Source organism: Triticum aestivum, chromosome 5B (genome assembly GCF_018294505.1).
Source record: "Triticum aestivum cultivar Chinese Spring chromosome 5B, IWGSC CS RefSeq v2.1, whole genome shotgun sequence".
Lineage (NCBI taxonomy): Eukaryota > Viridiplantae > Streptophyta > Magnoliopsida > Poales > Poaceae > Triticum > Triticum aestivum.
The window spans coordinates 589171442-589199275 of record NC_057807.1 but is presented as its reverse complement, the minus strand read 5'-3'; the positions used below and the strand labels follow the sequence as shown (position 1 = coordinate 589199275).

At 45.4% G+C, this 27834-nt stretch overlaps 1 protein-coding gene across 1 annotated transcript; it reads left to right on the top strand.

The window, feature by feature from the left end:
* The first annotated feature begins 24433 nt into the window (after window positions 1-24433).
* LOC123113453 (probable xyloglucan glycosyltransferase 9) lies at window positions 24434-27512 on the top strand. Its single transcript, XM_044534682.1, has 5 exons — window positions 24434-25253; window positions 25337-25645; window positions 25745-26035; window positions 26127-26240; window positions 26796-27512. Exons 1-5 carry the CDS (start codon window positions 24483-24485, stop codon window positions 27447-27449), a joined length of 2139 nt encoding a protein of 712 aa, XP_044390617.1. The 5' UTR covers window positions 24434-24482; the 3' UTR covers window positions 27450-27512.
* Window positions 27513-27834: the final 322 nt, after the last annotated feature.

Genomic DNA, 27834 nt, shown 5'->3' with positions numbered 1-27834 from the left:
CTATTAAAATGATTGTGATGTAGTATGATGAGATGGTATCCTCCTTTGAATAAATTGAGTGACTCGACTTGGCACATGTTCACGCAAGTAGTTGAAACAAAATTAACATAGCCTTCATGATATTTATGTTCATGGTGGATTATATCCTACTCATGCTTGCACCTGGTGTAAATTAATTTTAATGCACGTTCATGACTGTTGTCGCTCTCTCAGTTGGTCGCTTTCCAGTCTTCTGCTAGCCTTCACCTGTACTAAGCGGGAATACTGCTTATGCATCCAAACTCCATGAACCCCAAAGTTATTGCATATGAGTCCACCATACCTTCCTATATGCGGTATCTACCTACCGTTCCAAGTAAATTTGTATGTGCCAAACTCCAAACCTCAAATGAAATTTTGTTTTGTATGCTCAAGCAGCTCATGTATCAACTAGGGCTGTTTGTATCTTCCATGCTAGGTGGGTTATTCTCAAGAGGAGTGGACTCCGCTCCTCATTCACGAGAAAATGGCTGGTAACCGGGATGCCCAATCCCATGATCAAAAGGATCAAAGTAAATCAAAATAATTAAAACAAAACTCCCCCAGGACTGTTGTTGGTATGGGCGGTACCCCGTTGTTCCGGATGGCCGTGGAGTGTGCTTGTTGGTGGTGGGGGAGTATAAACTTTACCACTCTGTTTAGGAATCGCCTATAATGCATGTAGTATGGAAGATATCGCCATCCCATAGTTGTTGCGTTGACAGTGAAAGTATACCGCTCAAAATGTTATTTAGCTCTCTATTTTAAAATCAAGCTCTGACACCTCTACAAATCCATGCTTCCCTCTGCGAAGGGCCTATCTATTTACTTTTATGTTGAGTCATCACTCTCTTATAGAAAAGCACCAGCTAGAGAGCACATTGTCATTTGTATGCATTACTGTTAGTTTATATTGGGTATGACTTAACTGGATCTCTTTTACCATGAATTACAATGTTTAGTCAGTCCTTGATCTTTAAAGGTCCTCTGCATTTATGTTTTGCGGTCTCAGAAAGGGCTAGCGAGATACCATCTTGTTATATCATATTATGATTGTTTTGAGAAAGTGTTGTCATCCGAGTTTTATTATTATTGCTCGCTAGCTGATTATGCCATTGATATGAGTAAACATGAGACCTGAGTGTTATTGTGAATATAGTTAGTTCATAATTTTTGCTGAAACCTTGAATGCTGGCTTTACATATTTACAACAACAAGAGCAAACAGAGTTTGTAAAAGTTTTTCTTTATCACTTTCAGTTTGTCAACTGAATTGCTTGAGGACAAGCAAAGGTTTAAGCTTGGGGGAGTTGATATGTCTCCAGCGTATCTACTTTTCCAAACACTTTTGCCCTTGTTTTGGACTCTAACTTGCATGATTTGAATGGAACTAACCCAGACTGACACTGTTTTCAGCAGAACTGCCATGGTGTTATTTTTGTGCAGAAACAAAAGTTCTCGGAATGACCTGAAAATCCACGGAGATAACTTTTGGAAAATATAAAAAATACTGGTAAAAGATGAAGGCCAGGGGGCCCACACCCTGTCCATGAGGGTGGGGGGCACACCCCCTCCCCCTGGGCGCGCCCCCTGTCTCGTGGGCCCCCTGATGCTCCACCGACCTCAACTCCAACTCCATATATTCCGTTTCGTGGAGAAAAAAAATCAAAGAGGAAGTTTCATCACATTTTATGATACGAAGCCGTCGCCAAGCCCTAAAACCTCTTGGAGGGTTGATCTGGAGTCCATTTGGGGCTCCGGAGAGGGGGATTCGTCGCCGTCGTCATCATCAACCATCCTCCATCACCAATTTCATGATGCTCACCACCGAGCGTGAGTAATTTCATTGTAGGCTTGCTAGACGGTGATGGGTTGGATGAGATTTACCATGTAATCAAGTTAGTTTTGTTAGGGTTTGATCCCTAGTATCCACTATGTTGCTGAGATTGATGTTGCTATGACTTTGCTATGCTTAATGCTTGTCACTAGGGCCCGAGTGCCATGATTTCAGATCCGAACCTATTATGTTTTCATGAATATATGTGAGTTCTTGATCCTATCTTGCAAGTCTATAGTCACCTATTATGTGTTATGATCCGACAACCCCGAAGTGACAATAATCGGGATACTTCTCGGTGATGACCTTAGTTTGAGGAGTTCATGTATTCACTAAGTGCTAATGCTTTGTTCCGATTCTCTATTAAAAGGAGGCCTTAATATCCCTTAGTTTCCATTAGGACCCCGCTGCCACTGGAGGGTAGGACAAAAGATGTCATGCAAGTTCCTTTCCATAAGCACGTATGACTATATTCGGAATACATGCCTACATTACATTGATGAACTAGAGCTAGTTCTGTGTCACCCTATGTTATAATTATTACATGATGAATTGCACCCGACATAATTATCCATCGCTGATCCAATGCCTACGAGCTTTTCACATATTGTGCTTTGCTTATTTACTTTACCGTTGCTACTGTTACAATTACTACAAAACTGCTATCGTTACTTTTGCCACTATTACCATTACTATCACACTACTTTGCTACTAAATACTGTTGGGGAACGTTGCAGAAAATTAAAATTTTTCCTACGGTTTCACCAAGATCCATCTATGAGTTCATCTAAGCAACGAGTCAAGGGAGTGAGTTTGCATCTACATACCACTTGTAGATCGCGTACGGAAGCGTTCGAGGGAACGGTGCTGATGGAGTCGTACTCGCCGTGATTCAGATCACCGATGACCAAGTGCTGAACGGACGGCACCTCCGCGTTCAACACACGTACGGTACAGGCGACGTCTCCTCCTTCTTGATCCAGCAAGGGGGAAGGAGAGGTTGAGGAAGAAGGCTCTAGCAGCAGCACGACGGCGTGATGATGGTGGAGAGGCAGTACTCCGACAGGGCTTCGCCAAGCACACAACGGAGGAGGAGAGGTGTTGGGGAGGGGAGGGGCTGCGCCTTGGCTTGGGGTTTTCAGCCCTCCCCTCACCCCTCTATTTATAGGGGAAGGGGCAAGGGGGGCCGACCCCTCTAGATGGGATCTAGAGGGGGGGCGGCGGCCAGGGAGGGGGGGACTTGCCCCCCAAGCAAGGGGGCGCCCCCTCTAGGGTTCCCCCCCCAACCCTAGGCGCATGGGCCCAAGGGGGGGGGGCGCCCAGCCCTCCAGGGGCTGGCTCCTGCCCCATGCGGCCCATGTGGCCCCCCCAGGAGGGGTGGCCCCTCCCGGTAGACCCCCGGTACCCTTTCGGTGGCCTCGGTACAATACCGATATGCCCCCCGAAACCTTCCAGTGTCCGTATGACAACTTCACATATATAAATCTTTACCTCCGGACCATTCCGAAACTCCTCGTGACATCCGGGATCCCATCTGGGACTCCGAACAACTTTCGGTAATCACATACAAGTCTTCCTAATAACCCTAGCGTCGCCGAACCTTAAGTGTGTAGACCCTACGGGTTCGGGAGACATGCAGACATGACCGAGACGGCTCTCTGGTCAATAACCAACAGCGGGATCTGGATACCCATGTTGGCTCCCACATGCTCCTCGATGATGTCATCGGATGAACCACGATGTCGAGGATTCAATCAACCCCATATGCAATTCCCTTTGTCAGACGGTATGTTACTTGCCTAAGACTCGATCGTCGGTATCCCAATACCTCGCTAGTCTCATTACCGGCAAGTCACTTTACTCGTACCGTAATGCATGATCCCGTGACCAAACACTTGGTCACTTTGAGCTCATTATGATGATGCACTACCGAGTGGGCCCAGTGATACCTCTCCGTCATACGGAGTGACAAATCCCAGTCTCGATCCGTGTTAACCCAACAGACACTTTCGGAGATACCTGTAGTGCACCTTTATTATCACCCAGTTACGTTGTGATGTTTGGTACACCCAAAGCACTCTTACGGTATCCGGGAGTTACACGATCTCATGGTCTAAGGAAGAGATACTTGACATTGAAAAAGCTCTAGCAAAACGAACTACACGATCTTGTGCTATGCTTAGGATTGGGTCTTGTCCATCACGTCATTCTCCTAATGACGTGATCCCGTTGTCAATGACATCTAATGTCCATAGTCAGGAAACCATGACTATCTATTGACCAACGAGCTAGTCAACTAGAGGCTTACCAGGGACGTATTTTGGTCTATGTATTCACACGTGTATTACGATTTCCGGATAATACAATTATAGCATGAATAAAAGACAATTATCATGAACGAGGAAATATAATAATAATGCTTTTATTATTGCCTCTAGGGCATATTTCCAACAGTCTCCCACTTGCACTAGAGTCAATAATCTAGTTACATTGTGATGAATCGAACACCCATAGAGTTCTGGTGTTGATCATCTTTTGCTTGCGAGAGAGGTTTAGTCAACGGATCTGCGACATTCAGATCCGTATGTACTATGCAAATATCTATGTCTCCATCTTGAACATTTTCACGGATGGAGTTGAAACGACGCTTGATGTGCCTGGTCTTCTTGTGAAACCTGGGCTCCTTAGCAAGGGCAATAGCTCCAGTGTTGTCACAGAAGAGTTTGATCGGCCCCGACGCATTGGGTATGACTCCTAGGTCGGTGATGAACTCCTTCACCCAAATTGCTTCATGTGCTGCCTCCGAGGCTGCCATGTACTCCGCTTCACATGTAGATCCCGCCATGACGCTCTGCTTGCAGCTGCACCAGCTTACTGCTCCACCATTCAACATATACACGTATCCGGTTTGTGACTTAGAGTCATCCAGATCTGTGTCGAAGCTAGCGTCGACGTAACCCTTTACGACGAGCTCTTCGTCACCTCCATAAACGAGAAACATGTCCTTCGTCCTTTTCAGGTACTTTAGGATATTCTTGACCGCTGTCCAGTGTTCCTTGCCGGGATTACTTTGGTACCTTCCTACCAAACTTACGACAAGGTTTACATCAGGTCTAGTACACATCATGGCATACATAATAGATCCTATGGCTGAGGCATAGGGGATGACGCTCATCTCTTCTTTATCTTTTGCCGTGGTCGGGCATTGAGCCGAGCTCAACCTCACACCTTGCAGTACAGGCAAGAACCCTTTCTTGGACTGATCCATTTTGAACTTCTTCAAAATCTTATCAAGGTATGTGCTTTGTGAAAGACCTATGAGGTGTCTCGATCTATCCCTATAGATCTTGATGCCTAATATATAAGCAGCTTCTCCAAGGTCCTTCATTGAAAAACACTTATTCAAGTAGGCCTTAATGCTGTCCAAGAATTATATATCATTTCCCATCAAAAGTATGCCATCTACATATAATATGAGAAATGCTACAGAGCTCCCACTCACTTTCTTGTAAACGCAGGCTTCTCCATAAGTCTGTGTAAACCCAAACGCTTTGATCATCTCATCAAAGCGAATGTTCCAACTCCGAGATGCTTGCACCAGCCCATAAATGGATCGCTGGAGCTTGCATACTTTGTTAGCATTCTTAGGATCGACAAAACCCTCCGGCTGTATCATATACAGTTCTTCCTTAAGATGCCCGTTAAGGAATGCCGTTTTGATGTCCATCTGCCGTATCTCATAATCATAGTATGCGACAATTGCTAACATGATTCAGACGGACTTAAGCTTTGCTACGGGAGAGAAAGTCTCATCGTAGTCAATCCCTTGAACTTGCCGATAACCCTTAGCGACAAGTCGAGCTTTATAGATGGTGACATTTCCATCCGCGTCCGTCTTCTTCTTAAAGATCCATTTGTTTTCTATCGCTCGCCGATCATCGGGCAAGTCAGTCAAAGTCCATACTTTGTTTTCATACATGGATTCTATCTCGGATTTCATGGCTTCTAGCCATTTGTTGGAATCTGGGCCCGCCATTGCTTCTTCATAGTTCGAAGGTTCACCGTTGTCCAACAACATGATTTCCAGGACAGGGTTGCCGTACCACTCTGGTGCGGAACGTGTCCTTGTGGACCTACGAAGTTCAGTAGCAACTTGATCCGAAGTACCTTGATCATCATCATTGTCTTCCTCTTTAGTTGGTGTAGGCATCACAGGAACATTTTCCTGAGCTGCACTACTATCCCGTTCAAGAGGTAGTACTTCATCATGTTCTACTTTCCTCCCACTTACTTCTTTCGAGAGAAACTCTTTTTCCAGAAAGGATCCGTTCTTGGCAACAAAGATCTTGCCTTCGGATCTTAAGTAGAAGGTATACCCAATGGTTTCTTTAGGGTATCCTATGAAGATGCATTTTTCCGACTTGGGTTCGAGCTTTTCAGGTTGAAGTTTCTTGACATAAGCATCGCATCCCCAAACTTTTAGAAACGGCAGCTTAGGTTTCTTCCCAAACCATAATTCATACGGTGTCGTCTCAACGGATTTTGACGGTGCCCTATTTAAAGTGAATGTAGCTGTCTCTAGAGCGTATCCCCAAAATGATAGCGGTAAATCGGTAAGAGACATCATAGATCGCACCATATCCAATAGAGTGCGATTACGACGTTCGGACACACCGTTTCGCTGAGGTGTTCCAGGCGGCGTGAGTTGTGAAACGATTCCACATTTTCTTAGGTGTGTACCAAATTTGTGACTTAAATATTCTCCTCCACGATCCGGTCGTAAGGATTTTATCTTTCGGTCACGTTGATTCTCTGCTTCATTCTGAAATTCCTTGAACTTTTCAAAGGTCTCAGACTTGTGTTTCATCAAGTAGACATACCCATATCTACTCAAGTCATCAGTGAGAGTGAGAACATAACGATATCCTCTGCGAGCCTCAACACTCATTGGACCACACACATCGGTATGTATGATTTCCAACAAGTTGGTTGCTCGCTCCATTGTTCCGGAGAACGGGGTCTTGGTCATTTTGCCCATGAGGCATGGTTCGCATGTGTCAAATGATTCATAATCGAGAGACACTAAAAGTCCATCAGCATGGAGCTTCTTCATGCGCTTGACACCAATGTGACCAAGGCGGCAGTGCCACAAGTATGTGGGACTATCGTTATCAACTTTACATCTTTTGGTATTCATGCTATGAATATGTGTAATATTACGTTCGAGATTCATCAAGAATAAACCATTGACCATCGGGGCATGACCATAAAACATATCTCTCATATAAATAGAACAACCATTATTCTCGGATTTAAATGAGTAGCCATCTCGTATTAAACGTGATCCAGATACAATGTTCATGCTCAAACTTGGCACTAAATAACAATTATTGAGGTTTAAAAGTAATCCCGTAGGTAAATGTAGAGGTAGCGTGCCGACGGCGATCACATCGACCTTGGAACCATTCCCGACGCGCATCGTCACCTCGTCCTTCGCCAGTCTCCGCTTATTCCGCAGCTCCTGCTGTGAGGTACAAATGTGAGCAACGGCACTGGTATCAAATACCCAGGATTTACTACGAGTACTGGTAAGGTACACATCAATTACATGTATATCAAATATACCTTTAGTGTTGCCGGCCTTCTTGTCTGCTAAGTATTTGGGGCAGTTCCGCTTCCAGTGACCCTTCCCCTTGCAATAAAAGCACTCAGTTTCAGGCTTGGGTCCATTCTTTGACTTCTTCCCGGCAACTAGCTTACCGGGCGCGGCAACATCTTTGCTGTCCTTCTTGAAGTTCTTCTTACCCTTGCCCTTCTTGAACTTAGTGGTCTTATTGACCATCAACACTTGATGTTCTTTCTTGATTTCAACCTCCGCTGACTTCAGCATTGAAAATACTTCAGGAATGGTCTTTACCATCCCCTGCATATTGTAGTTCATTACGAAGCTCTTGTAGCTTGGTGGGAGCGACTGAAGGATTCTGTCAATGACCGCCTCATCCGGGAGGTTAATGTCCAGCTGGGACAGGCGGTTGTGCAACCCAGACATTTTGAGTATGTGCTCACTGACAAAACTATTTTCCTCCATCTTACAACTATAGAACTTGTCAGAGACTTCATATCTCTCGACCCGGGCATGAGCTTGGAAAACTAGTTTCAGCTCCTCGAACATCTCATATGCTCCGTGTTGCTCAAAACGCTTTCGGAGCCCCGGTTCTAAGCTGTAAAGCATGCCGCACTGAACGAGGGAGTAATCATCAGCACGAGACTGCCAAGCATTCATAATGTCTTGGTTCTCTGGGATGGGAGCGTCACCTAGCGGTCCTTCTAGGACATATTGTTTCCTGGCAGCTATGAGGATGATCCTCAGGTTCCGGACCCAGTCCGTATAGTTGCTGCCATCATCTTTCAGCTTGATTTTCTGTAGGAACGCGTTGAAGTTCATGTTGACATGAGCGTTGGCCATTTGATCTACAAGACATATTTTGCAAAAAGTTTTAGACTAAGTTCATGATAATTAAGTTCATCTAATCAAATTATTTTAATGAACTCCCACTCAGATTAGACATCCCTCTAGTCATCTAAGTGTTACATGATCCGAGTCGACTAGGCCGTGTCCGATCATCACGTGAGATGGACTAGTCATTGTCGGTGAACATCTCCATGTTGATCGTATCTTCCATACGACTCATGTTCGACCTTTCAGTCTCTTGTGTTTCGAGGCCATGTCTGTACATGCTAGGCTCGTCAAGTTAACCCTAAGTGTTCTGCATGTGTAAATTTGTCTTACACCTGTTGTATGTGAACGTAAGGATCTATCACACCCGATCATCACGTGGTGCTTCGAAACGACGAACTTTAGCAACGGTACACAGTTAGGGGGAACACTTTCTTGAAATTATTATAAGGGATCATCTTATTTACTACCATCGTTCTAAGTAAACAAGATGCATAAACATAATAAACATCACATGCAATTATATAGTAGTGACATGATATGGCCAATATCATATAGCTCCTTCAATCTCCATCTTCGGGGCTCCATGATCATCTTCGTCACCGGCATGACACCATGATCTCCATCATCATGATCTCCATCATCGTGTCTTCATGAAGTTGTCACGCCAACGACTACTTCTACTTCTATGGCTAACGCGTTTAGCAATAAAGTAAAGTAATTTACATGGCGTTCTTCAATGACACGCAGGTCATACAAAAAATAAAGACAACTCCTATGGCTCCTGCCGGTTGTCATACTCATCGACATGCAAGTCGTGATTCCTATTACAAGAACATGATCTCATACATCACAATATATCATTCATCATTCATCACAACTTTTGGCCATATCACATCACATGACAATTGCTGCAAAAACAAGTTAGACGTCCTCTAATTGTTGTTGCATCTTTTACATGGCTGCAATTGGGTTCTAGCAAGAACGTTTTCTTACCTACGAATAACCACAACGTGATCTTGTCAACTTCTATTTACCCTTCATAAGGACCCTTTTCATCGAATCCGCTCCAACTAAAGTGGGAGAGACAAACACCCGCCATCCACCTTATGCAACTAGTGGATGTCAGTCGGTGGAACCGGTCTCACGTAAGCGTACATGTAAGGTTGGTCCGGGCCGCTTCATCCCACAATACCGCTGAAGCAAGATAAGAGTAGTAGCGGCAAGCAAGTTGATAAGATCTACACCCACAACAAAATTGTGTTCTACTCGTGCAATAGAGAACTACGCATAGACCTAGCTCTGATACCACTGTTGGGGAACGTTGCAGAAAATTAAAATTTTTCCTACGGTTTCACCAAGATCCATCTATGAGTTCATCTAAGCAAAGAGTCAAGGGAGTGCGTTTGCATCTACATACCACTTGTAGATCGCGTACGGAAGCGTTCGAGGGAACGGTGCTCATGGAGTCGTACTCGCCGTGATTCAGATCACCGATGACCAAGTGCTGAACGGACAGCACCTCCGCGTTCAACACACGTACGGTACGGGCGACGTCTCCTCCTTCTTGATCCAGCAAGGGGGAAGGAGAGGTTGAGGAAGAAGGCTCCAGCAGCAGCACGACGGCGTGATGATGGTGGAGAGGCAGTACTCCGACAGGGCTTCGCCAAGCACACAACGGAGGAGGAGAGGTGTTGGGGAGGGGAGGGGCTGCGCCTTGGCTTGGGGTTTTCAGCCCTCCCCTCACCCCTCTATTTATAGGGGAAGGGGCAAGGGGGGCGGCCCCTCTAGATGGAATCTAGAGGGGGGGGGGGCGGCGGCCAGGGAGGGGGGACTTGCCCCCCAAGCAAGGGGGGCGCCCCCTCTAGGGTCCCCCCCAACCCTAGGCGCATGGGCCCAAGGGGGGGGCGCCCAGCCCTCCAGGGGATGGCTCCTGCCCCACGCGGCCCATGTGCCCCCCCCGGGAGGGGTGGCCCCTCCTGGTGGACCCCTGGAACCCTTCCGGTGGCCCCGCTACAATACCGATATGCCCCCGAAACCTTCCGGTGTCCGTATGACAACTTCCCATATATAAATCTTTACCTCCGGACCATTCCGGAACTCCTCGTGACGTCCGGGATCCCATCCGGGACTCCGAACAACTTTCGGTAATCACATACAAGTCTTCCTAATAACCCTAGCGTCGCTGAACCTTAAGTGTGTAGACCCTACGGGTTTGGGAGACATGCAGACATGACCGAGACGGCTCTCTGGTCAATAACCAACAGCGGGATCTGGATACCCATGTTGGCTCCCACATGCTCCTCGATGATGTCATCGGATGAACCACGATGTCGAGGATTCAATCAACCCCATATGCAATTCCCTTTGTCAGACGGTATGTTACTTGCCCGAGACTCGATCGTCGGTATCCCAATACCTCGCTAGTCTTGTTACTAGCAAGTCACTTTACTCGTACCGTAATGCATGATCCCGTGACCAAACACTTGGTCACTTTGAGCTCATTATGATGATGCACTATCGAGTGGGCCCAGCGATACCTCTCCGTCATACGGAGTGACAAATCCCAGTCTCGATCCGTGTCAACCCAACAGACACTTTCGGAGATACCTGTAGTGCACCTTTATTATCACCCAGTTACGTTGTGATGTTTGGTACACCCAAAGCACTCTTACGGTATCCGGGAGTTACACGATCTCATGGTATAAGGAAGAGATACTTGACATTGAAAAAGCTCTAGCAAAACGAACTACACGATCTTGTGCTATGCTTAGGATTGGGTCTTGTCCATCACGTCATTCTCCTAATGACGTGATCCCGTTGTCAATGACATCTAATGTCCATAGTCAGGAAACCATGACTATCTGTTGACCAACGAGCTAGTCGACTAGAGGCTTACCAGGGACGTATTTTGGTCTATGTATTCACACGTGTATTATGATTTCCAGATAATACAATTATAGCATGAATAAAAGACAATTATCATGAACGAGGAAATATAATAATAATGCTTTTATTATTGCCTCTAGGGCATATTTCCAACAGTTACTTTGCTGCAGATACTAAGTTATCCAGGTGTGGTTGAAGTGACAACTCAACTGCTAATACTTAAGAATATTCTTTGGCTCCTCTTGTGTCGAATCAATAAATTTGGGTTGAATACTCCACCCTCGAAAGCTATTGCGATCCCCTACACTTGTGGGTTATCAGCTGCGCGGGCGCGGGGATGGGAGCTGGGACGGGAGCGGGGGCAGCAACAGCCGCGGCCAGCTCGTTCTGGGCCATGTCCATGAGGCCCCATTCCTCCTTATTTTCTATCTCCTCTGGCTCGGAGTTGACTTCACCAAACTTGAAGGCTAGTGGCAGATGATCCTTCTGCGCCATGGGGTTGGTGGAGGTCTGCGGGACAGAGGGTAATGGGAGGCGAACATTAAGGCCGCCCGTATTAAGCAGCGGCTCGGGTGCCATTAATGGAGAGGAAGGTGGGCGGCCATGGAAGTCAAAGGGCTCAATCCCAAGTGAGCCTGCGTACAGCTCGCACGCTTCCCGATGAGCCTGCGCATTGGAGGACAGCTTGCACGCCTCTCGGTTAGCCTGCGCACCAGACTGCGCTCGCATGCCACCCGTTCAGTCAAGCAGATGTCCGCATGACACCTCCTATAGCCATTAGAACGAAGACACGTGGCGTCACGTGAATGGTTAACATAACACACACAATTTGAATTAGACAAACATTTGCAAGGTTAGAGTGGCAGCTATTTATTTGAAAATGCCTTTGTTGGCTGTTATTCAAGTGCTTCTTCTCTCAAAATGGACACGAAAAATACCAAAACATGTCGGGTGCCATTCCATAATAGCATGCCAAGTTTCATGAATTTCAGACGAGTTTTGCATTTACTAGAATTTAAAAACCAGGTATCTCAACGTTTTGCCGGCAATCAACAGTGCCCTAGTATTTGAAATTCATTCCCATTTCTTGCATGGGACCTAAGTATGCACCCAAGGACAAAGATTTGATTTTTCAACCAATTTATATGCATTGGAGCATGTGCATGTAGTTCAAATTTGAATTATGCATATAAAATGGTAGAAAACCCAGTTAATGTATAAAAATGTCCAAACGAACCCCGAAAAATTGCAAAATTTAACACAACACTCCTGTTGTTCTATGTTGACACTAGAAATTTTTTGAAAGCAATAAGAGGCAATGGATGTCATTTAGTCCTCGAAGGTGGGACATTCCTACCGAAACCATTAGGCTTGTTGTGTAAAGCTCTGGGTTGTGAGAAGCTTATATCCAAACTTGCCCCAAATGGGACAAAAAAAATTACCACGTCATGTCGATGCCGCTCAATCAATGCATGCCAAGTTTCATGAATTTCAGACGAGTTTTGGATTCACTAGAATTTAAAAACCAGGAATCTCAATGTTTGCGTCCGAGTGACGGTGGCAGGGTGGTTGACATTCATTACCATTTCTTGCATGGGACCTAAGCATGCAGCCAAGGACAAAGATTTGATTTTTCAACCAATTTATATGCATTAGAGCATGTGCATGTAGTTCAAATTTGAATTATGCACATAAATGCATCAAAAACTCAATTAATGCATTAAAATGTTCAAACGAACCCCGAAAAATCCCAAAAATTGACACAACAGTCCTATTGTCCTATGTTGACACTAGAAATTTTTTGAAAGCAATAAGAGGCAGCGGATATCGTTTTGTCCCCAAAGGTGGGACGTTCCCTACCGAAACCATCAGGCTTGTTGTGAGAACTTTTGGTTTGTGAGAAGCATATCCCCAAACCTGCCCCAAATGGGACAATATTTTTACCACGACATGTTGATGCCGCTCCATGATAGCATGCCAAATTTCATGAATTCCAGATGAGTTTTGGATTTACTAGAATATAAAAACCAGGAATCTCAATGTTTGTGGCCGAGTGACGGTGGCAGGGTGTTTGACATTCATTACCATTTCTTGCATGGGACCTAAGCATGCAACCAAGGACACAGATTTGAATTTTCAACCAATTTATATGCATTAGAGCATGTTCATGTAGTTCAAATTTAAATTGTGCTCATAAATGCATTGAAAACACAATTGATGCATAAAAATGTCCAAACGAACCCCGAAAAATCCCAAAAATTGACACGCCACTCCTATTGTTCTATGTTGACACTAAAAAAATTTTGAAAGCAATAAGAGGCAGTGTATATCGTTTTGTCCCCAAAAGTGGGATGTACGATACCGAAAACATCATGCTTGCTGTGAGAGCCTTTGGTTTGTGAGAAGCATATCCCCAAACCTACCCCAAATGGGACACTATTTTTACCACGGCACCATGATAGCATGCCAAGTTTCATGAATTTCACACGAATTTTGGGTTTACTAGAATTTAAAAATCAGGAATCTCAATGTTTGCGGCCAAGTGACGGTGGGAGGGTGTTTGACATTCATTTCCCATTTCTTGCATGGGACCTAAGCATGCAACCAAGGACACATATTTGAATTTTCAACCAATTTATATGCATTAGAGCACGTGCATGTAGTTCAAATTTGAATTGTGCTCATAAATGCATTGAAAACGCAATTAATGCATAAAAAATGTCCAAACGAACCCTAAAAAACCCCAAAAATTGACACGACATATTGTTCTACATTGACACTAGAATTTTTTTGAAAGCAATAAGAGGCAGCAGATATCGTTTCGTCCCCAAAGGTGGGACTTACCCTACCGAAACCACCAGGCTTGTTGTGAGAGCCTTTGATTTGTGAGAAGCATATCCCCAAACCTGCCCCAAATGGGACAATATTTTTACCACGGCATGTTGATGCTGCTCCATGATAGCATGCCAAGTTTCATGAATTTTAGACGAGTTTTGGATTTACTAGAATTTAAAAACCAGGAATCTCAATGTTTTCGGCCGAGTGACGGTGGCAGGGTGTTTGACATTCATTTCCATTTCTTGAATGGGACCTAAGCATGCAACCAAGGACACATATTTGGATTTTCAATCAATTTATATGCATTAGAGCATGTGAATGTAGTTCAAATTTGAATTGTGCTCATAAATGCATTGAAAACGTAATTAATGCATGAAAATGTCAAAACGAACCCCGAAAAATCCCAAAAATTGACACAACACTCGTGTTGTTATATGTTGACACGAGAAACATTTTGAAAGTAAGAAGAGGCCACATATATCATTTCGTCCCTCAAGGTGGCACGTACCCTAATGAAACCATCAGGCTTGTTGTGAGAGAAACTCTGGTTTGCGAGAAGCTTATACCCCACACTTGCCCCAAACGGGACAATATTTTTACCATGGCATGTCGCCGCCGTTCCATGATATCACGTCAAGTTTCATGAATTCCAGACGAGTTTTCGATTTACTAGAATGTTAAAAGCATGGATCTCAATGTTAGCGGCTGAGCGAAAGCGTCAAGGTGTTTGACATTCATTCTCATTTCTTGCATGTGATCTAAGCTTGCAACCAAGGACAAACATTTGATTTTTCAACCCGTTTTTATGGACTGGAGCATGTGGTTTAATTTTGAATTGTGCACCTAAAATGCCTAGAAAACCAAGTTAGTGTCTAAAAATGTCCAAAGGAACCCTGAAAAATTCCAAAAAAATTTACGACACACATATAGTTGCATGTTCACTGCAGATAAAAGGTCTAACAATTCAAACATCGTCCATTGCCGTTGTGACCCCATTATGTAATTCAAATCAAAATTAAAAATCAAGTTGATCCCACACAGTTTATTATCACCACCCGTGTGAGATGTAGTACAAAATATCCTGGAGCACCGTCGGTGTATAGTATGCCTATGGCTTACGCGAGAAGGTGTGTCGGCTACAGTCCATAGCCAGCGTGTCAAGCACACTAGCTCGCTCCCCAAATATCATTTCACTGTTCAATCGTCGCCGGTGAAAGATGGGGACATGGACCCACATCGTAAGGGCAACTTCGGCGGCCCACTCCAGTGAGAGCGTGGCGGCCGCCGCCATGTGCGTGCTAACAAGGTGCTTGAGAGCAACCGCAATCTGCGATCGGGCGGTCATGGCAGCCCAAACGGCCGCTATTGCTTCTCAAGTGGCGGTAGCAACATCTGCCTCGGGGATAGCAGCTGGCGAGAGCGGCACAACAGTTGTTCGTTCCACAGCGGCGGCCTTAGCCCTGATGGAGGCCGCCCACAACCATGTCGAGGCCACCCACGCCAGCTCGTGGCGGTCACTGCACAGATCGAATGAAGCTTCTCCAACAACGGTCAGGAACCCACGACCAAAGAGTTGGCAATCACCAAGAGCGTTCGAGCAGCCGTCCGTTCCTCCGCCGCATACCTTTCAACGACGGAGCCCGTCCAAGCCTAGATCGCGGACACCCACTCCCAGCTCTTGGCGGCCTTTTCCAAAGAGATGGAGGACGCGGATGGCGAGATGCTTGCCAAATATGGTGCGATGGATGCCATGGAGCTCCTTCCCCAAGAGACCGTCGGGCGCGAGCTGGACATGGAGGAGGCGGCGGAGATCGATGAGCACCAGCCGTAGTAGTACTCTTTGTTTTGTCTAATTAAGAACGTCGATCTTTAATTTGTTAGAGTAATGTTTAGGTCAGCTAGCTCTGTTTAATTGCTGAACTTGCTCGATTAAGAAGTGTGGGTGTGTTGTAGTCTCCTTTGTGTACCCAAATTATGCAATGACGTGGATGAGCACTGTAACCAGGGAAATTTGAACCAAATTTTTTGACGTTCAAACTCATCGCACACGGGTTAAGCTATCTGAACCGTTTGTGATGTTCACATACCGTACACAGTTCTGAATAAGGGACCGTGTCTAATGACACTTTGCGCGCCAGTTTTTCGCTGAAGCGATTCCAAATTTTCGGCTTCCGCGGAAATATCTACCTCCCCGCCCCCTTCCCCTTACTAAAAGCCACATTTCCCCTATTTCCGCCTTCCTTTACAAGTTGAAACTTTCACTCCTTGCTTGCAGCACCGCCTCCTCGCCGGCGACCCTCCTTCACGCTGCTCGGCCTTGCCTATCCAGGCAGGTAATCCACACTCGAACCCCGTCCTCCTCCTCCTTCCACATCCCACATGCCCCGACCGCCGATGCGAGCGCGACACCTTCCACCCAAATCACCGACCCCTCCACCAAATAAGCGCCGTCCTAAGCCAAGGTTCACGCAGTAGAGCCAGGATCTCAAGGAGCATTTGGCAGCGGAGAAGAAAATCGTGGCCGTACGCGCGGATGAGGTCGTGATGGCTACCATTTGTGTCGATCCCCAGATCTTGGAGGAGCACCTTGCCATTTGCTAGCTACACCGGTTAAGCATGCTCGGTTTACCCGTTGCGTGTGCTGCTCCTGCCTTTCCTTAACAAATTCTTGTGAATTGTGCTATCTAATTTTACCATGCAATCTGTTGCTCCTGTGTATATGTTCTATATGTCATGCAATGTGGTGCTCACTTATTAACTGTTTGGTTAATTAGTTGTCGTCTTCAGGTAACTGTTTGGTTCAATTCTTCAAATGTGATGTTCAATTTTTCAGGCTGCAATTTTGTATTGTCTTCCATGTGAGAAATAAATTGAATTTATCTTTACAAAATACATGAGAAACGAATATATTTGCTGTATTTCCAAGTTGTCAAGCATGCTTGGTTTGGTTATACATTGTGCAATGTGTTGCTCAGTTAACGTTTGGTTCATTTTGTGTTGTGGTGTTTAGTTAACTGTTTGGTTCAATTCTGTAATGCGATGTTCAATAGTTGCGGGTGCATTCTGTTATTGTATACCATGTGAGAAGTAAATCGAATTTGGCTGTACTAAATACATGAGAAACAAATACAGTTGCTATATTTCCAAGTTGTCAAGCATGCTTGGTTTGGTTATACATTGTGCAATGTGTTGCTCAGTTAACGTTTGGTTCATTTGTGTTGTGGTGTTTAGTTAACTGTTTGGTTCAATTCTGCAATGCGATGTTCAATAGTTGTGTGTGCATTCTGTTATTGTATACCATGTGAGAAGTAAATCTAATTTGGCTGTACTAAATACATGAGAAACAAATACAATTGCTATATTTCCAAGTTGTTAAGCACGCTTGGTTCGGTTAACTGTCTGATCTTCTATTAGGAGTATGTTATATTGTGCAATGTGGTGCTTAGTTAACGTTTGGTTCATTTGTTGTGGTGTTTAGTTAACTGCTTGGTTCAATTCTACAATGCGATATCCAATTGTCGTGGTTGCAATTTTGTATTGTTGTGCATGTGAGGAATAAATCGAATTTGGATGTACTTAATACATGAGAAACATATACAAGTGCTATATTTCCTAGTTCTTAATCTTGCTTGGTTTGCATAAATGGGTTTTCCCTGTGGCTTGAGTTAATCTAATGAATCTGCAATGTGCTTAATTTTCATCAACATATTTTACTGATAGCATGTGAACCCTTACTTAACCTGATGACTAACTACCTTATTAGTGTTGCAGGGAAACAATATAATGGGAAGCAATGAGGTTTACAATCGAGGTTAGCATGTGCATGGTCTGTTGTCTAATAGCATTATTGTGCAATTGCAGGAACCATTCTAATACTTACGTTTTTAACAATTTGGTTTTGCACATGTAGGTCCTCGACCCTTTTTGCATATGGGGAATGAGTTGTCCATGAATATCAATCAGGTCAAGAAACTCAGAAAGATTGTTAGAACAAAAAAATTGGTGACAAAAAAAAGATCTTTATCTGCACAATGAAGAAGACATCAGTTCACTACAAGATGGTACTAACTATTATACCTTGCCTTTTTTATTCCTTTGCCCCATTTCTAATATAGAAAAGATATTTATGCACATCCTTATTTTCGGGCCTTTCCAAAGCAGTTCACTTATGATTACCTCTCAAACCACCTCTATGGTCAGGAGGCGAGGAAGGTTTTCATACAACACCCACGGTTCAATATTGAAGTGTTCCTGAAGAGGATGAAGGATGGACGATCAGTCATCCACATGCACTGGCCTAAAGTTGCAAAGACCTTCGACATCAATGAAGGCTCAATATTCGCCTTCCGCTTCAGCAGTTTTCCCGATGAGATGCATCTGTCTATATACTGGTTATGATGCTAATTTTTGAAAGGTTATAGATGTTGTATGTGAAACTTGATGCTGGTGCAATTGTGTAATGGGGTAGCTATCATGTTGTACTCTTATGTATTTCAATTATGAAATTATGCTTCCTTAATATTGGAATGAAATATATTATGTGTTTAATATGAATGTCAATTAGATTAACAAACGGATTATTAATAATAGGGCAATTAGCCTGTTAATGGCAAATTAGCCTGCTAATTGGTTTTTGCTATTGCAAACGGTTATTGAGAAAATACCATAGGCGATGATCTAAGGCAACGCATACAGTTTTTAGGAATAAATCGTGTTGGATCGATGAACAATCACACACGACATTCTCTTCAAAACTGTTTGTGTTAGGCCACCTTGCGCAAATGTTTACCGCATAAAAACTGTGTGTGATGAATAGCCTTTGCCACACAGTTTCTTCTACGCACCGTGTGTGATGCATTCAATAACAGAAACGATAATGTTTTTAATATTGTGTGCGATGGGAACACCATCACAAACGATTTAGCAGGGAAAATTATGTGTGATGTACCTACGAACGGAAACCTTTTCCTTGCAGCGACTGCGTGGGATGTATATACGAACGGAAACCTTCCGTGGGGACTGACTGTGTGGGATGTACTTACGATCGGAAATGATTTTGCCTGTATAATTGTATTTTTTAGCACAACTATACATATAACCATATTTGGTCGCTCGCCGGTCGCACACGACCTCATTTTGCTGAGCGCGTGTGCCAGGAGGGCATATCCCCGACGGTTTCTGGGTCGTGTGGGAAGGACCCCCTAATCGCCCACACTCACTAGGCGACGGTTCAAAATGCCATCGCAGAAAGGGGTTTTAAACCGTTTGTATAGCACCGACGTGTACCAGTGCGTATTGTTCGTGGAAAAGAAACGCAAAGTTTACTTGCTGAGGTATGAAAAGCTCGCAAAGCCATCCCCACTTACGTGATGAGTGTATTTTGGCTGTCAATTTCAGTTTGTGATGATCTTACACATCTCGTGCGGCAATAGTGGGGTGTGGGAAAGAGCAAGCGAATGATGGCATGGTTAAATTGGAACAAAATGATTCTTCTTAAAGCTATAGAGGGCACAGGCTTCCGAGACACTTCCGTTTAACCAAGCACTTCTTGTGAAGTAGGCGTGGCGGCTACTTGACACCCAGAGAGCTTATGTGCTCATTTACTACGAGCGAAATATTATCCCAATGGAAACCTCCTAGATATGGTATTTTATGGGAATTCTTCAAATGTCTGGAAGGGAACTTGGTGTAGACTGAAACTTGTTAAGAAAGGAATTATAGGACTTGTGGGTAATGCTACTTCGATCAGAGCTTGGAGGGATCCATGGATCCCTAGGGAACCATCTCTCGAGTTAGTGTCATCGAAGCAGATCCGCTGCTTCAACTCGGTCTCAGACTTTTTGGATGAGTATGGTGACGGGAACATCCAATGCCTCAATGAGTTCTTCTGGGTTAGGGTCGTGTCGTACATGAGATAGTGAAGGTTCGTGTATCCCCTAGTTTACGCTAAAACTTTCTGGCGCGGCATCTAAACAAGCACTAAAAAAATTCGGTGAAGAGTGCTTATCAGCTAGCTACCATTGCCGATGAAGATGCTTTTCGCTAGTGGGGCATGCATCACCCATCCTACTCGAGCGAGATCCTTATGGAACTACATGTGGTGGTCTTCTGTCCCACAAAAGATGAAGGTGATGGCTTGGCAGATAGCGTCGGGTGCTCAAGCCACCCCGGTTTGTAAGGCGCACACCCCAAACGAGCCACTTGTGGGCTATGCGGAAAGGAGGACGAGAGTTCTTCTCAAGCACTTGTCGCATGCGAGGGAGCCGTGGCTAAACATGTGCCAGGTTTGGGACCTCCCAGGTGACGAGCTGCTGGCTGATAACGAAAAGGAGTGGATGTTGAATGTGTTGCCGCAGTGTCTTGAATCCATGCGAGATAAAGTCATCATGTTTGGCTTGCGTGTGTGGCACCTTCATAATGATTTTTCGCATGATAAGGAGGTATGGCCTGTTGAAGCCACACTGGAGTTTTTGGATAGTCGTTGGAAGTCGAGCGGACATGCTCAAAAGTACCTCGTCGAAGAAATGTTTAAAAGGGAAAATGCAGAATGGACAACGCATCAAGTGAAGGCGCTGGTGCCTGCTATCCCATGGCCTCCGCCACCGGCAGACCATGTCACCCTCTCTGTTGATGGCTCCTTCTCCCTGGAGGATGGCTTAGCGACGGCTGGTCTGATCATACGGAGACACGACGAGTCGGTTATCTTTACAACCTATCATTTTGTCTTTCACTACAACGATGCTATGGAAGCGGAGATCCATGCTCTAATGCAAGGTATGGCTCTCGCTATCCAACACACTATATAGTTCCGGTCATTTTTCACTCGGATTCCATGGAGGCTTTGTTGAACCTGTCAAGCGCTAGCGTGGATCTCTCGGCTTATGGACAATTGGTTTCAGAGATTATATCGCTAATGTCAAGGGAGTTTATTCCACAGATAATATATCGGGAACAAAATAGAGTGGCAGGTCATCAGGCAAACTACAACCGCACAAAGCGCACCCTTGCGGTGTGGCTCAGGCATAGTCCCCCGTGTATTGAGGAACTTGTGCCTCTCAATTTTATCTCGGTGATGTTAAATAATACTCCCATCTACCCCTCAAAAAGAGAGACTAAATATTATGTTTAGAAAAAACTGGCCAATTTAATATCTTTGATGAAGAGGCTCATGGCAGATTTCATTCCTGGAAAACTTGCTCATTAACTATTGTAAAATCTAGAATTATTTGTTTTTCAATTTACATGGGGACCTACTTGCCAAATGAACATGTGAAAACCTAGGGATGTTCATGCACTTTACCATCAAAAGGGGTTCAGTCTCATGTTTTACATCCTAATATATATCATGGTTGAATACAAAGCTCAACTCAATGTTAGTTTGTTATTATTATTTTTATTGTTTGAACATTTGTCTCTAGATGTACCACATGACTGAAAAAAGTCGACCTCTATTGCTCCCACGGTCGTTGTTTCTGGACACATGTGGTAGCTTGTGTTGTTCCAAAGCACATTGTCCATAGAGGCATGGTAGTACATCTTGACGAAAATTTGATACTTTAAGATGGTGTATTGTTTCAAGCATACATTTTCATATTAATACAACTAGGTTTTTAAATATATTTTCTATATGTATAACAGTCACCAAAAGTACACATGTCTCTGATAACTAATATATGGCTTTGTTAACTACTCCCTCCGTTCCAAAATTCTTGTCTTAGATTTATCTAGATACGGATGTATCTAATAATAATACATCCGTATTTAGACAAATCTAAGACAAGAATTTTGAAACGGAGGGAGTAGTCTATACTTCTTAATTTATTGTGCATGTATGGGCAATTGCCCGCAATATTTTCTAGTACCTTTTTATACCTTGTACATGTATGAGTTGCCACTGAAATAATTAAGAAATCAATATGAATATGTAGTACTATTATTTGGCAACGGCATCAATTAAAATGTCTCCAACGAGTTGTCCCACAAACATGCAAATAAGATTTTGACCCAGCATAGTGTTATGCAGGGACCATTCTCTGAAAATGAAAGGTGGAGGGCTGTTTTTGGCAGACGTGGGAGACCTTGTGCCTGCAAAGCACACCACGTCACACTCACACTGTTCCTCCCGTGTCAAACAGAGAGAAAGGAGCAAATACAGTCACTGCCATCTTTTCGCCATGAATGACCAAATCCAACCCAAGTTTAGTAGTTTACCCACAGAAGTTACTCGAATTTTTTCATCTGTAAGACACAATCAACGCAACCAAGAAATACGTTCAAATAATCCTGGTTAAAACAAAAATGAATAAAGAAAGGGATCATGCATGGCAATTTTTTCATCTGATGTCAGGTTTTAAACATGACAAAATATAGGTGTCAATGCATGGCAATTTCCTTAAACAAGCATGATAAATTCTGTAATGTTCAATTATTTTGCTAGGATTTACCATGCTTGCTGAAGGGCATTGCCATGTTCGCGACACGTATTTTGCCTAAACAACGTTTGCTTACCACTTCAAAAAAAATATGTCACCATATTTTTAGCACTTCTGTAAAGACATGGGTGATAGACGACAAGAAAATAAAAGGGTGAAACATGCACAAACTTTATTTTATTTTTCCAAAAGCACCGATCAAAGTGTAAAGCCGAGGTAACAGGCAATTGCAAGATGGATCCCACCCCAGAACTAAACCACAGGAAACGCGTGAAATTTCACACTGTAATTATCGCCATACAGGGAATATGACCAATGGTGTTATGCCATGTAGTACACATCGCACATGTAGCAACTCTCAATCTAGAATAATTTGATTTCAAATCCCGTGTGACCTATTTTTCAAATGAACACGCGAAAACCCTAGAGATCCACATGCACATTACCATCAAAGGGGTTCCCCTCATTTTTTCCATCCGAATATATATATCATCATCAAAAACAAAGTTCACAACTCAATGTTAGGTTATTCTTGTTGTTGCTAAAGAGTGTTTGAACCATTGCTTCTAGATGTTCCACATGACTAAAATAAACTGATCTGGGTTGCTCTAACTGTCGTTGTTCGCGGAGACATGTACTAGTTGTGTTGTTTCAAATGCACATTGTCCATAGAGGCGTCAAAGTGAAACTTTGACGAAAAATTGAGATTTTGAGATCGTGTGTTGTACCGAACGTACATTTTCCATATTAATGCAGTAGCAAGTTTTTTGATATTTTCTAGCAAATATATGCTATAATAGCACATATTTATGGTATGAGCTTCTTAATTCCTTGTGCATTCGTAATCAACTACCAACATATACTTTCACCATTATTTCTTTATACTTGTATGTCCACTGAAACAATGAAGAAATTAATATGAATACACATACTCTTTGCATTCCATACTTCTAAATCAACAACAATTAATATGGATACAGAGGGAGTACTATTATTTGGCAGCGGCATCAATTGAAAATTTTCTCCGACAAGTCATCCCCAAAAATACTCAAGAACCATTATCTGAAAATAAATATTAGAGGGACGTTCTTGCCAGATGTGGGAAACCTTGTGCCCGGAAAGCACACTGTGTCACACTCACACTGTTCCTCTCGTGTCAGAGAGAGAGAGAGAGAGAGAGAGAAACGAGCAAATACAGTCATTGCCATCTTTTCACCAAATCCAACCCAAATTTAGTATCTTACACAACAGAAGTAACTTGAAAAAGTAAAAAAATAAAAATAAAATCTGTGGTTACTCTGGAAACTTGAATAAAGAACCGAGCATAATGGACGATAAGACTTTTACGGGCAAGAAAAATAAATGAAAGAGTGAAACATGCACAGACTTTATTTTGTTCGAAAGCACGGGCCAAAGTGTAAAGCCTCTGTCGGTACCATGCAATTGCATGATGGATCCCACCCGGGAGCTAAACCACAGGAAACGCGTGAATTTCTCACCGTAATTATCTCCCGTAGCAGCAGCGGCAGCAGCAGGAGTACGAAGGAAGGTAAATAAATTAGGAGAAAAAAAGGACATGCGGCGAAGTAAAAGGGAATTAACGCAGGGAAAGACAAAGGAAGGAAGCGCCCTAAAATATTTGCCCCCACGGCCGGGCCGATCTCTCTCCCTCTGTCTGTCTGTCTCTAGAGACGCGTCGAGCTGTTCCCAGCCCGTCCCTCCTCGTCCTCTGCCCGCCGCCCTCATCCTCTTCTTAAAGCTCTAATGGCAGTGGAGTGAGCTGCGCACTCGCACAGTGGAGTCCTGAGGTGGTAGTAGATTGGGGCGCGGCGGCGGCGGCGGTGGTGGAGTCGGAGTCGGAGGGGTGGAAAGGAGGGAGGGAGGAAGGGGCGCCGGGGGCCAGGAATAGTTGTGTGGTAGAGTGGGCGCCTAATTTGGGGGCGGGGGGGAACGAAAGGTCCAGGCCCTTGGCCGGGGGGAGGGCGGGGGTTGGGTTCTCGGACCGGCCATTCATGGCGCCGTGGACCGGCTTATGGGGCGCTAGGGCCGGCGCCGGCGCCGGCGCCGGCGCCTACCGGGGCACGCCGGTGGTGGTCAAGATGGAGAACCCCAACTGGTCCATCTCCGAGATCTCCCCGGAGGACGCCGAAGACGAGGACTTCCTCGTCTCCGGCGCCGGCGCCGCCCGCCGCAGCCGCAAGGGCGGCCGCGGGAAGAACGCCAAGCAGATCACCTGGGTGCTGCTCCTCAAGGCGCACCGCGCCGCCGGCTGCCTCGCCTCGCTGGCCTCCGCGGCCGTCACCCTCGGCGCCGCCGCCAGGCGCCGCGTGGCCGACGGCCGCACCGATGCCGACGCCGGCGCGCCCGGCTCGGCGGGCGAGAGCCCCGTGCTCCGCTCCCGCTTCTACGCCTTCATTAGGGCCTTCCTCCTCCTCTCCCTGCTCCTCCTCGCGGTCGAGCTGGCCGCGCGCTTGCACGGCTGGGACCTCGCCGCCTCCGCTCTGGCCCTCCCCATTATCGGCGTCGAGTCGCTCTACGCCTCCTGGCTGCGCCTCCGCGCCGCCTACCTCGCGCCGCTCCTCCAGTTCCTCACCGACGCCTGCGTCGTGCTCTTCCTCATCCAGAGCGCCGACCGCCTCATCCAGTGCCTCGGCAGCTTCTACATCACCGTGAAGCGCATCAAGCCCACGCTCAAGTCCCCGGCGCTGCCGGACGCCGAGGACCCCGACGCCGGATACTACCCCATGGTGCTCGTCCAGATACCAATGTGCAACGAGAAAGAGGTCAGTGTCGCTCGCTCTCAAGCCGCACCATTAATCCCCTTCCAAATTCGCAGCCTCGTAACCAGCCATTGTTCGTCGTGCAGGTGTATCAGCAATCAATTGCGGCCGTCTGCAACCTCGATTGGCCGAGGTCCAATTTCTTGGTTCAGGTTTTAGATGACTCCGACGACCCGACGACGCAGTCGCTCATCAGAGAGGAGGTCGCGAAGTGGCAGCAGACCGGGGCCCGGATTCTGTACCGGCACCGCGTGCTCAGGGATGGGTACAAGGCCGGGAACCTCAAGTCCGCCATGGCCTGCAGCTACGTGAAGGATTATGAATTTGTTGCCATCTTTGACGCTGACTTCCAACCAAACCCCGACTTTTTAAAGCGCACCGTGCCACATTTCAAGGTAGATTCAGGGGAATGTTTGTACTACTACTTATATTGTTATCAATCGGCTATGGTTTATGCTTCCAGTTCTGATTTGTCAATTATGGGCTGTTTTCAGGACAACGATGAATTGGGGCTGGTGCAAGCGAGATGGTCGTTTGTGAACAAGGATGAGAACTTATTGACCCGGTTGCAGAACATCAATCTTTGCTTCCACTTTGAGGTGGAGCAGCAGGTGAATGGAGTGTTCTTGAACTTCTTTGGGTTCAATGGCACCGCCGGCGTTTGGAGGATCAAGGCGCTGGAGGAGTCCGGCGGGTGGATGGAACGGACAACAGTGGAGGATATGGACATTGCGGTCCGGGCGCATCTCCATGGCTGGAAGTTTATCTTCCTGAACGACGTCGAGGTATTGTTATGACCAATTTCATCTGAATTGTATGTTTGGCAGTTGTGCTGACCATTTCAATTGAGCTGAAATGTTGTCTTAATGTGGACAGTGCCAATGCGAACTGCCAGAGTCATACGAGGCTTACAGGAAGCAGCAACATCGGTGGCATTCCGGTCCAATGCAGCTATTTAGGTTATGCATACCGGATATCATCAAGTCCAAGGTATTGTTCTGCTCTTTTTCTTGTACCTAATCAGAATGGACTACAATTTAGACAGTGCTACAAGCTAACTGAGATGTGGCACGTGAGACGTTCTCCAGTAATACTATTAAAATTGCTGGCGAAAACTCTGAAATGTTATTTCTTTTGAATTGAGAGTATGTAAATACCCAATTCAGCATGCTCTTCTCGCATTTTGTGGCGGTTGCTTAGGTTACACTTTGAAAATGCTTTGTCATCATTTGCCTTCACCAATTCAGCTATACAAGTACTCTCTCTGTAACTGAATGTAAGACATTTTTGCAGTTCAAATTAAACTGCAAAAACGTGTTACATTAAGTTACAGAGGTACTACTTGCTATTATAATTTGTATTAGAATGCAGAAATTGAAATTGGTGACGGTGTTTACAACGTAACTGTTATAATTTGTGTAAGAATGCAGGAGTTTAAAAGGTAACTGTTTTTACTTTCTTTATCTGTTATCATCAAAATTATGTACCTCTCTCTAATATAGAAGCATCAATTTAGTAGTTTAACATTGTTTTATTTTGCTGCAGATTTCGGTGTGGAAGAAATTCAACCTGATCTTCCTCTTCTTCCTGCTCCGGAAGCTCATACTACCCTTCTACTCCTTCACGCTCTTCTGCATCATCCTCCCGATGACGATGTTTGTGCCGGAAGCCGAGCTCCCGGACTGGGTCGTGTGCTACATCCCAGCCCTCATGTCCCTGCTCAACATCCTGCCGTCCCCAAAGTCGTTCCCTTTCATCATCCCGCACCTGCTCTTCGAGAACACCATGTCGGTGACCAAGTTCAACGCCATGATCTCGGGCCTGTTCCAGCTGGGAAGCGCCTACGAGTGGGTGGTGACCAAGAAGTCGGGGCGGTCGTCGGAGGGCGACCTCATCTCCCTGGCGGCGGCGGCGCCGCCCAGGGAGCTGCGGCACCACCCGAAGACCGGGTCGGCGCCGAGCCTGGAGGCGCTGATGGTGCTCAAGGAGCAGCAGCCGAGCCCGAAGAAGGAAGGGAAGAAGCAGCAGAAGAAGCACAACCGGATATACAAGAAGGAGCTGGCGCTGTCGCTGCTCCTGCTCACGGCCGCCGCTCGCAGCCTGCTGACGAAGCAGGGTATACACTTCTACTTCCTGCTGTTCCAGGGCATCTCCTTCTTGTTAGTAGGCCTTGACCTCATAGGCGAGCAGGTCGAATGAAAAAAAGAAAATGTAAACATGGACACGATAGATTTTAAAAGTCAGTCTCAGTGGTTGGCACCATGGGAGTGTGATGTCCCGTGATGGTGCTCGAAGCTCTCGGCCGGGGTTCCAAGGGAGGGTTTATGGGGTTAACCGCGGCGCCGCCGCCGGATCGGCCATGGCGCCGGCCGCGAGCATGGTCGGAGTCGATGAGATCGAGAGAGAGGGGGGAGGCTTGGTTCTGGTCCCCGTAAGAATGTGTAGATATAGCCTTGCGGATCTGCTGAGCTCCTTGCAAGCAGGCATCTCCATTCCATTCTTGTGGCAAGAAATTTTTGATGTTGTCTGTGGGGATCATGTCCCAGGATCGCTTAAGAAAAAACAGAAGGTGGCTGATTTGGCG

Bases quoted from the DNA above. Each gene is read 5' to 3' on its own strand.
- LOC123113453 (XM_044534682.1), top strand. From the start codon at position 24,483: ATGGCGCCGTGGACCGGCTTATGGGGCGCTAGGGCCGGCGCCGGCGCC. The intron at 25,254-25,336 runs GTCAGTGTCGCT...TTCGTCGTGCAG, and splicing joins CAATGTGCAACGAGAAAGAG to GTGTATCAGCAATCAATTGC. The intron at 25,646-25,744 runs GTAGATTCAGGG...GGCTGTTTTCAG, and splicing joins GCACCGTGCCACATTTCAAG to GACAACGATGAATTGGGGCT.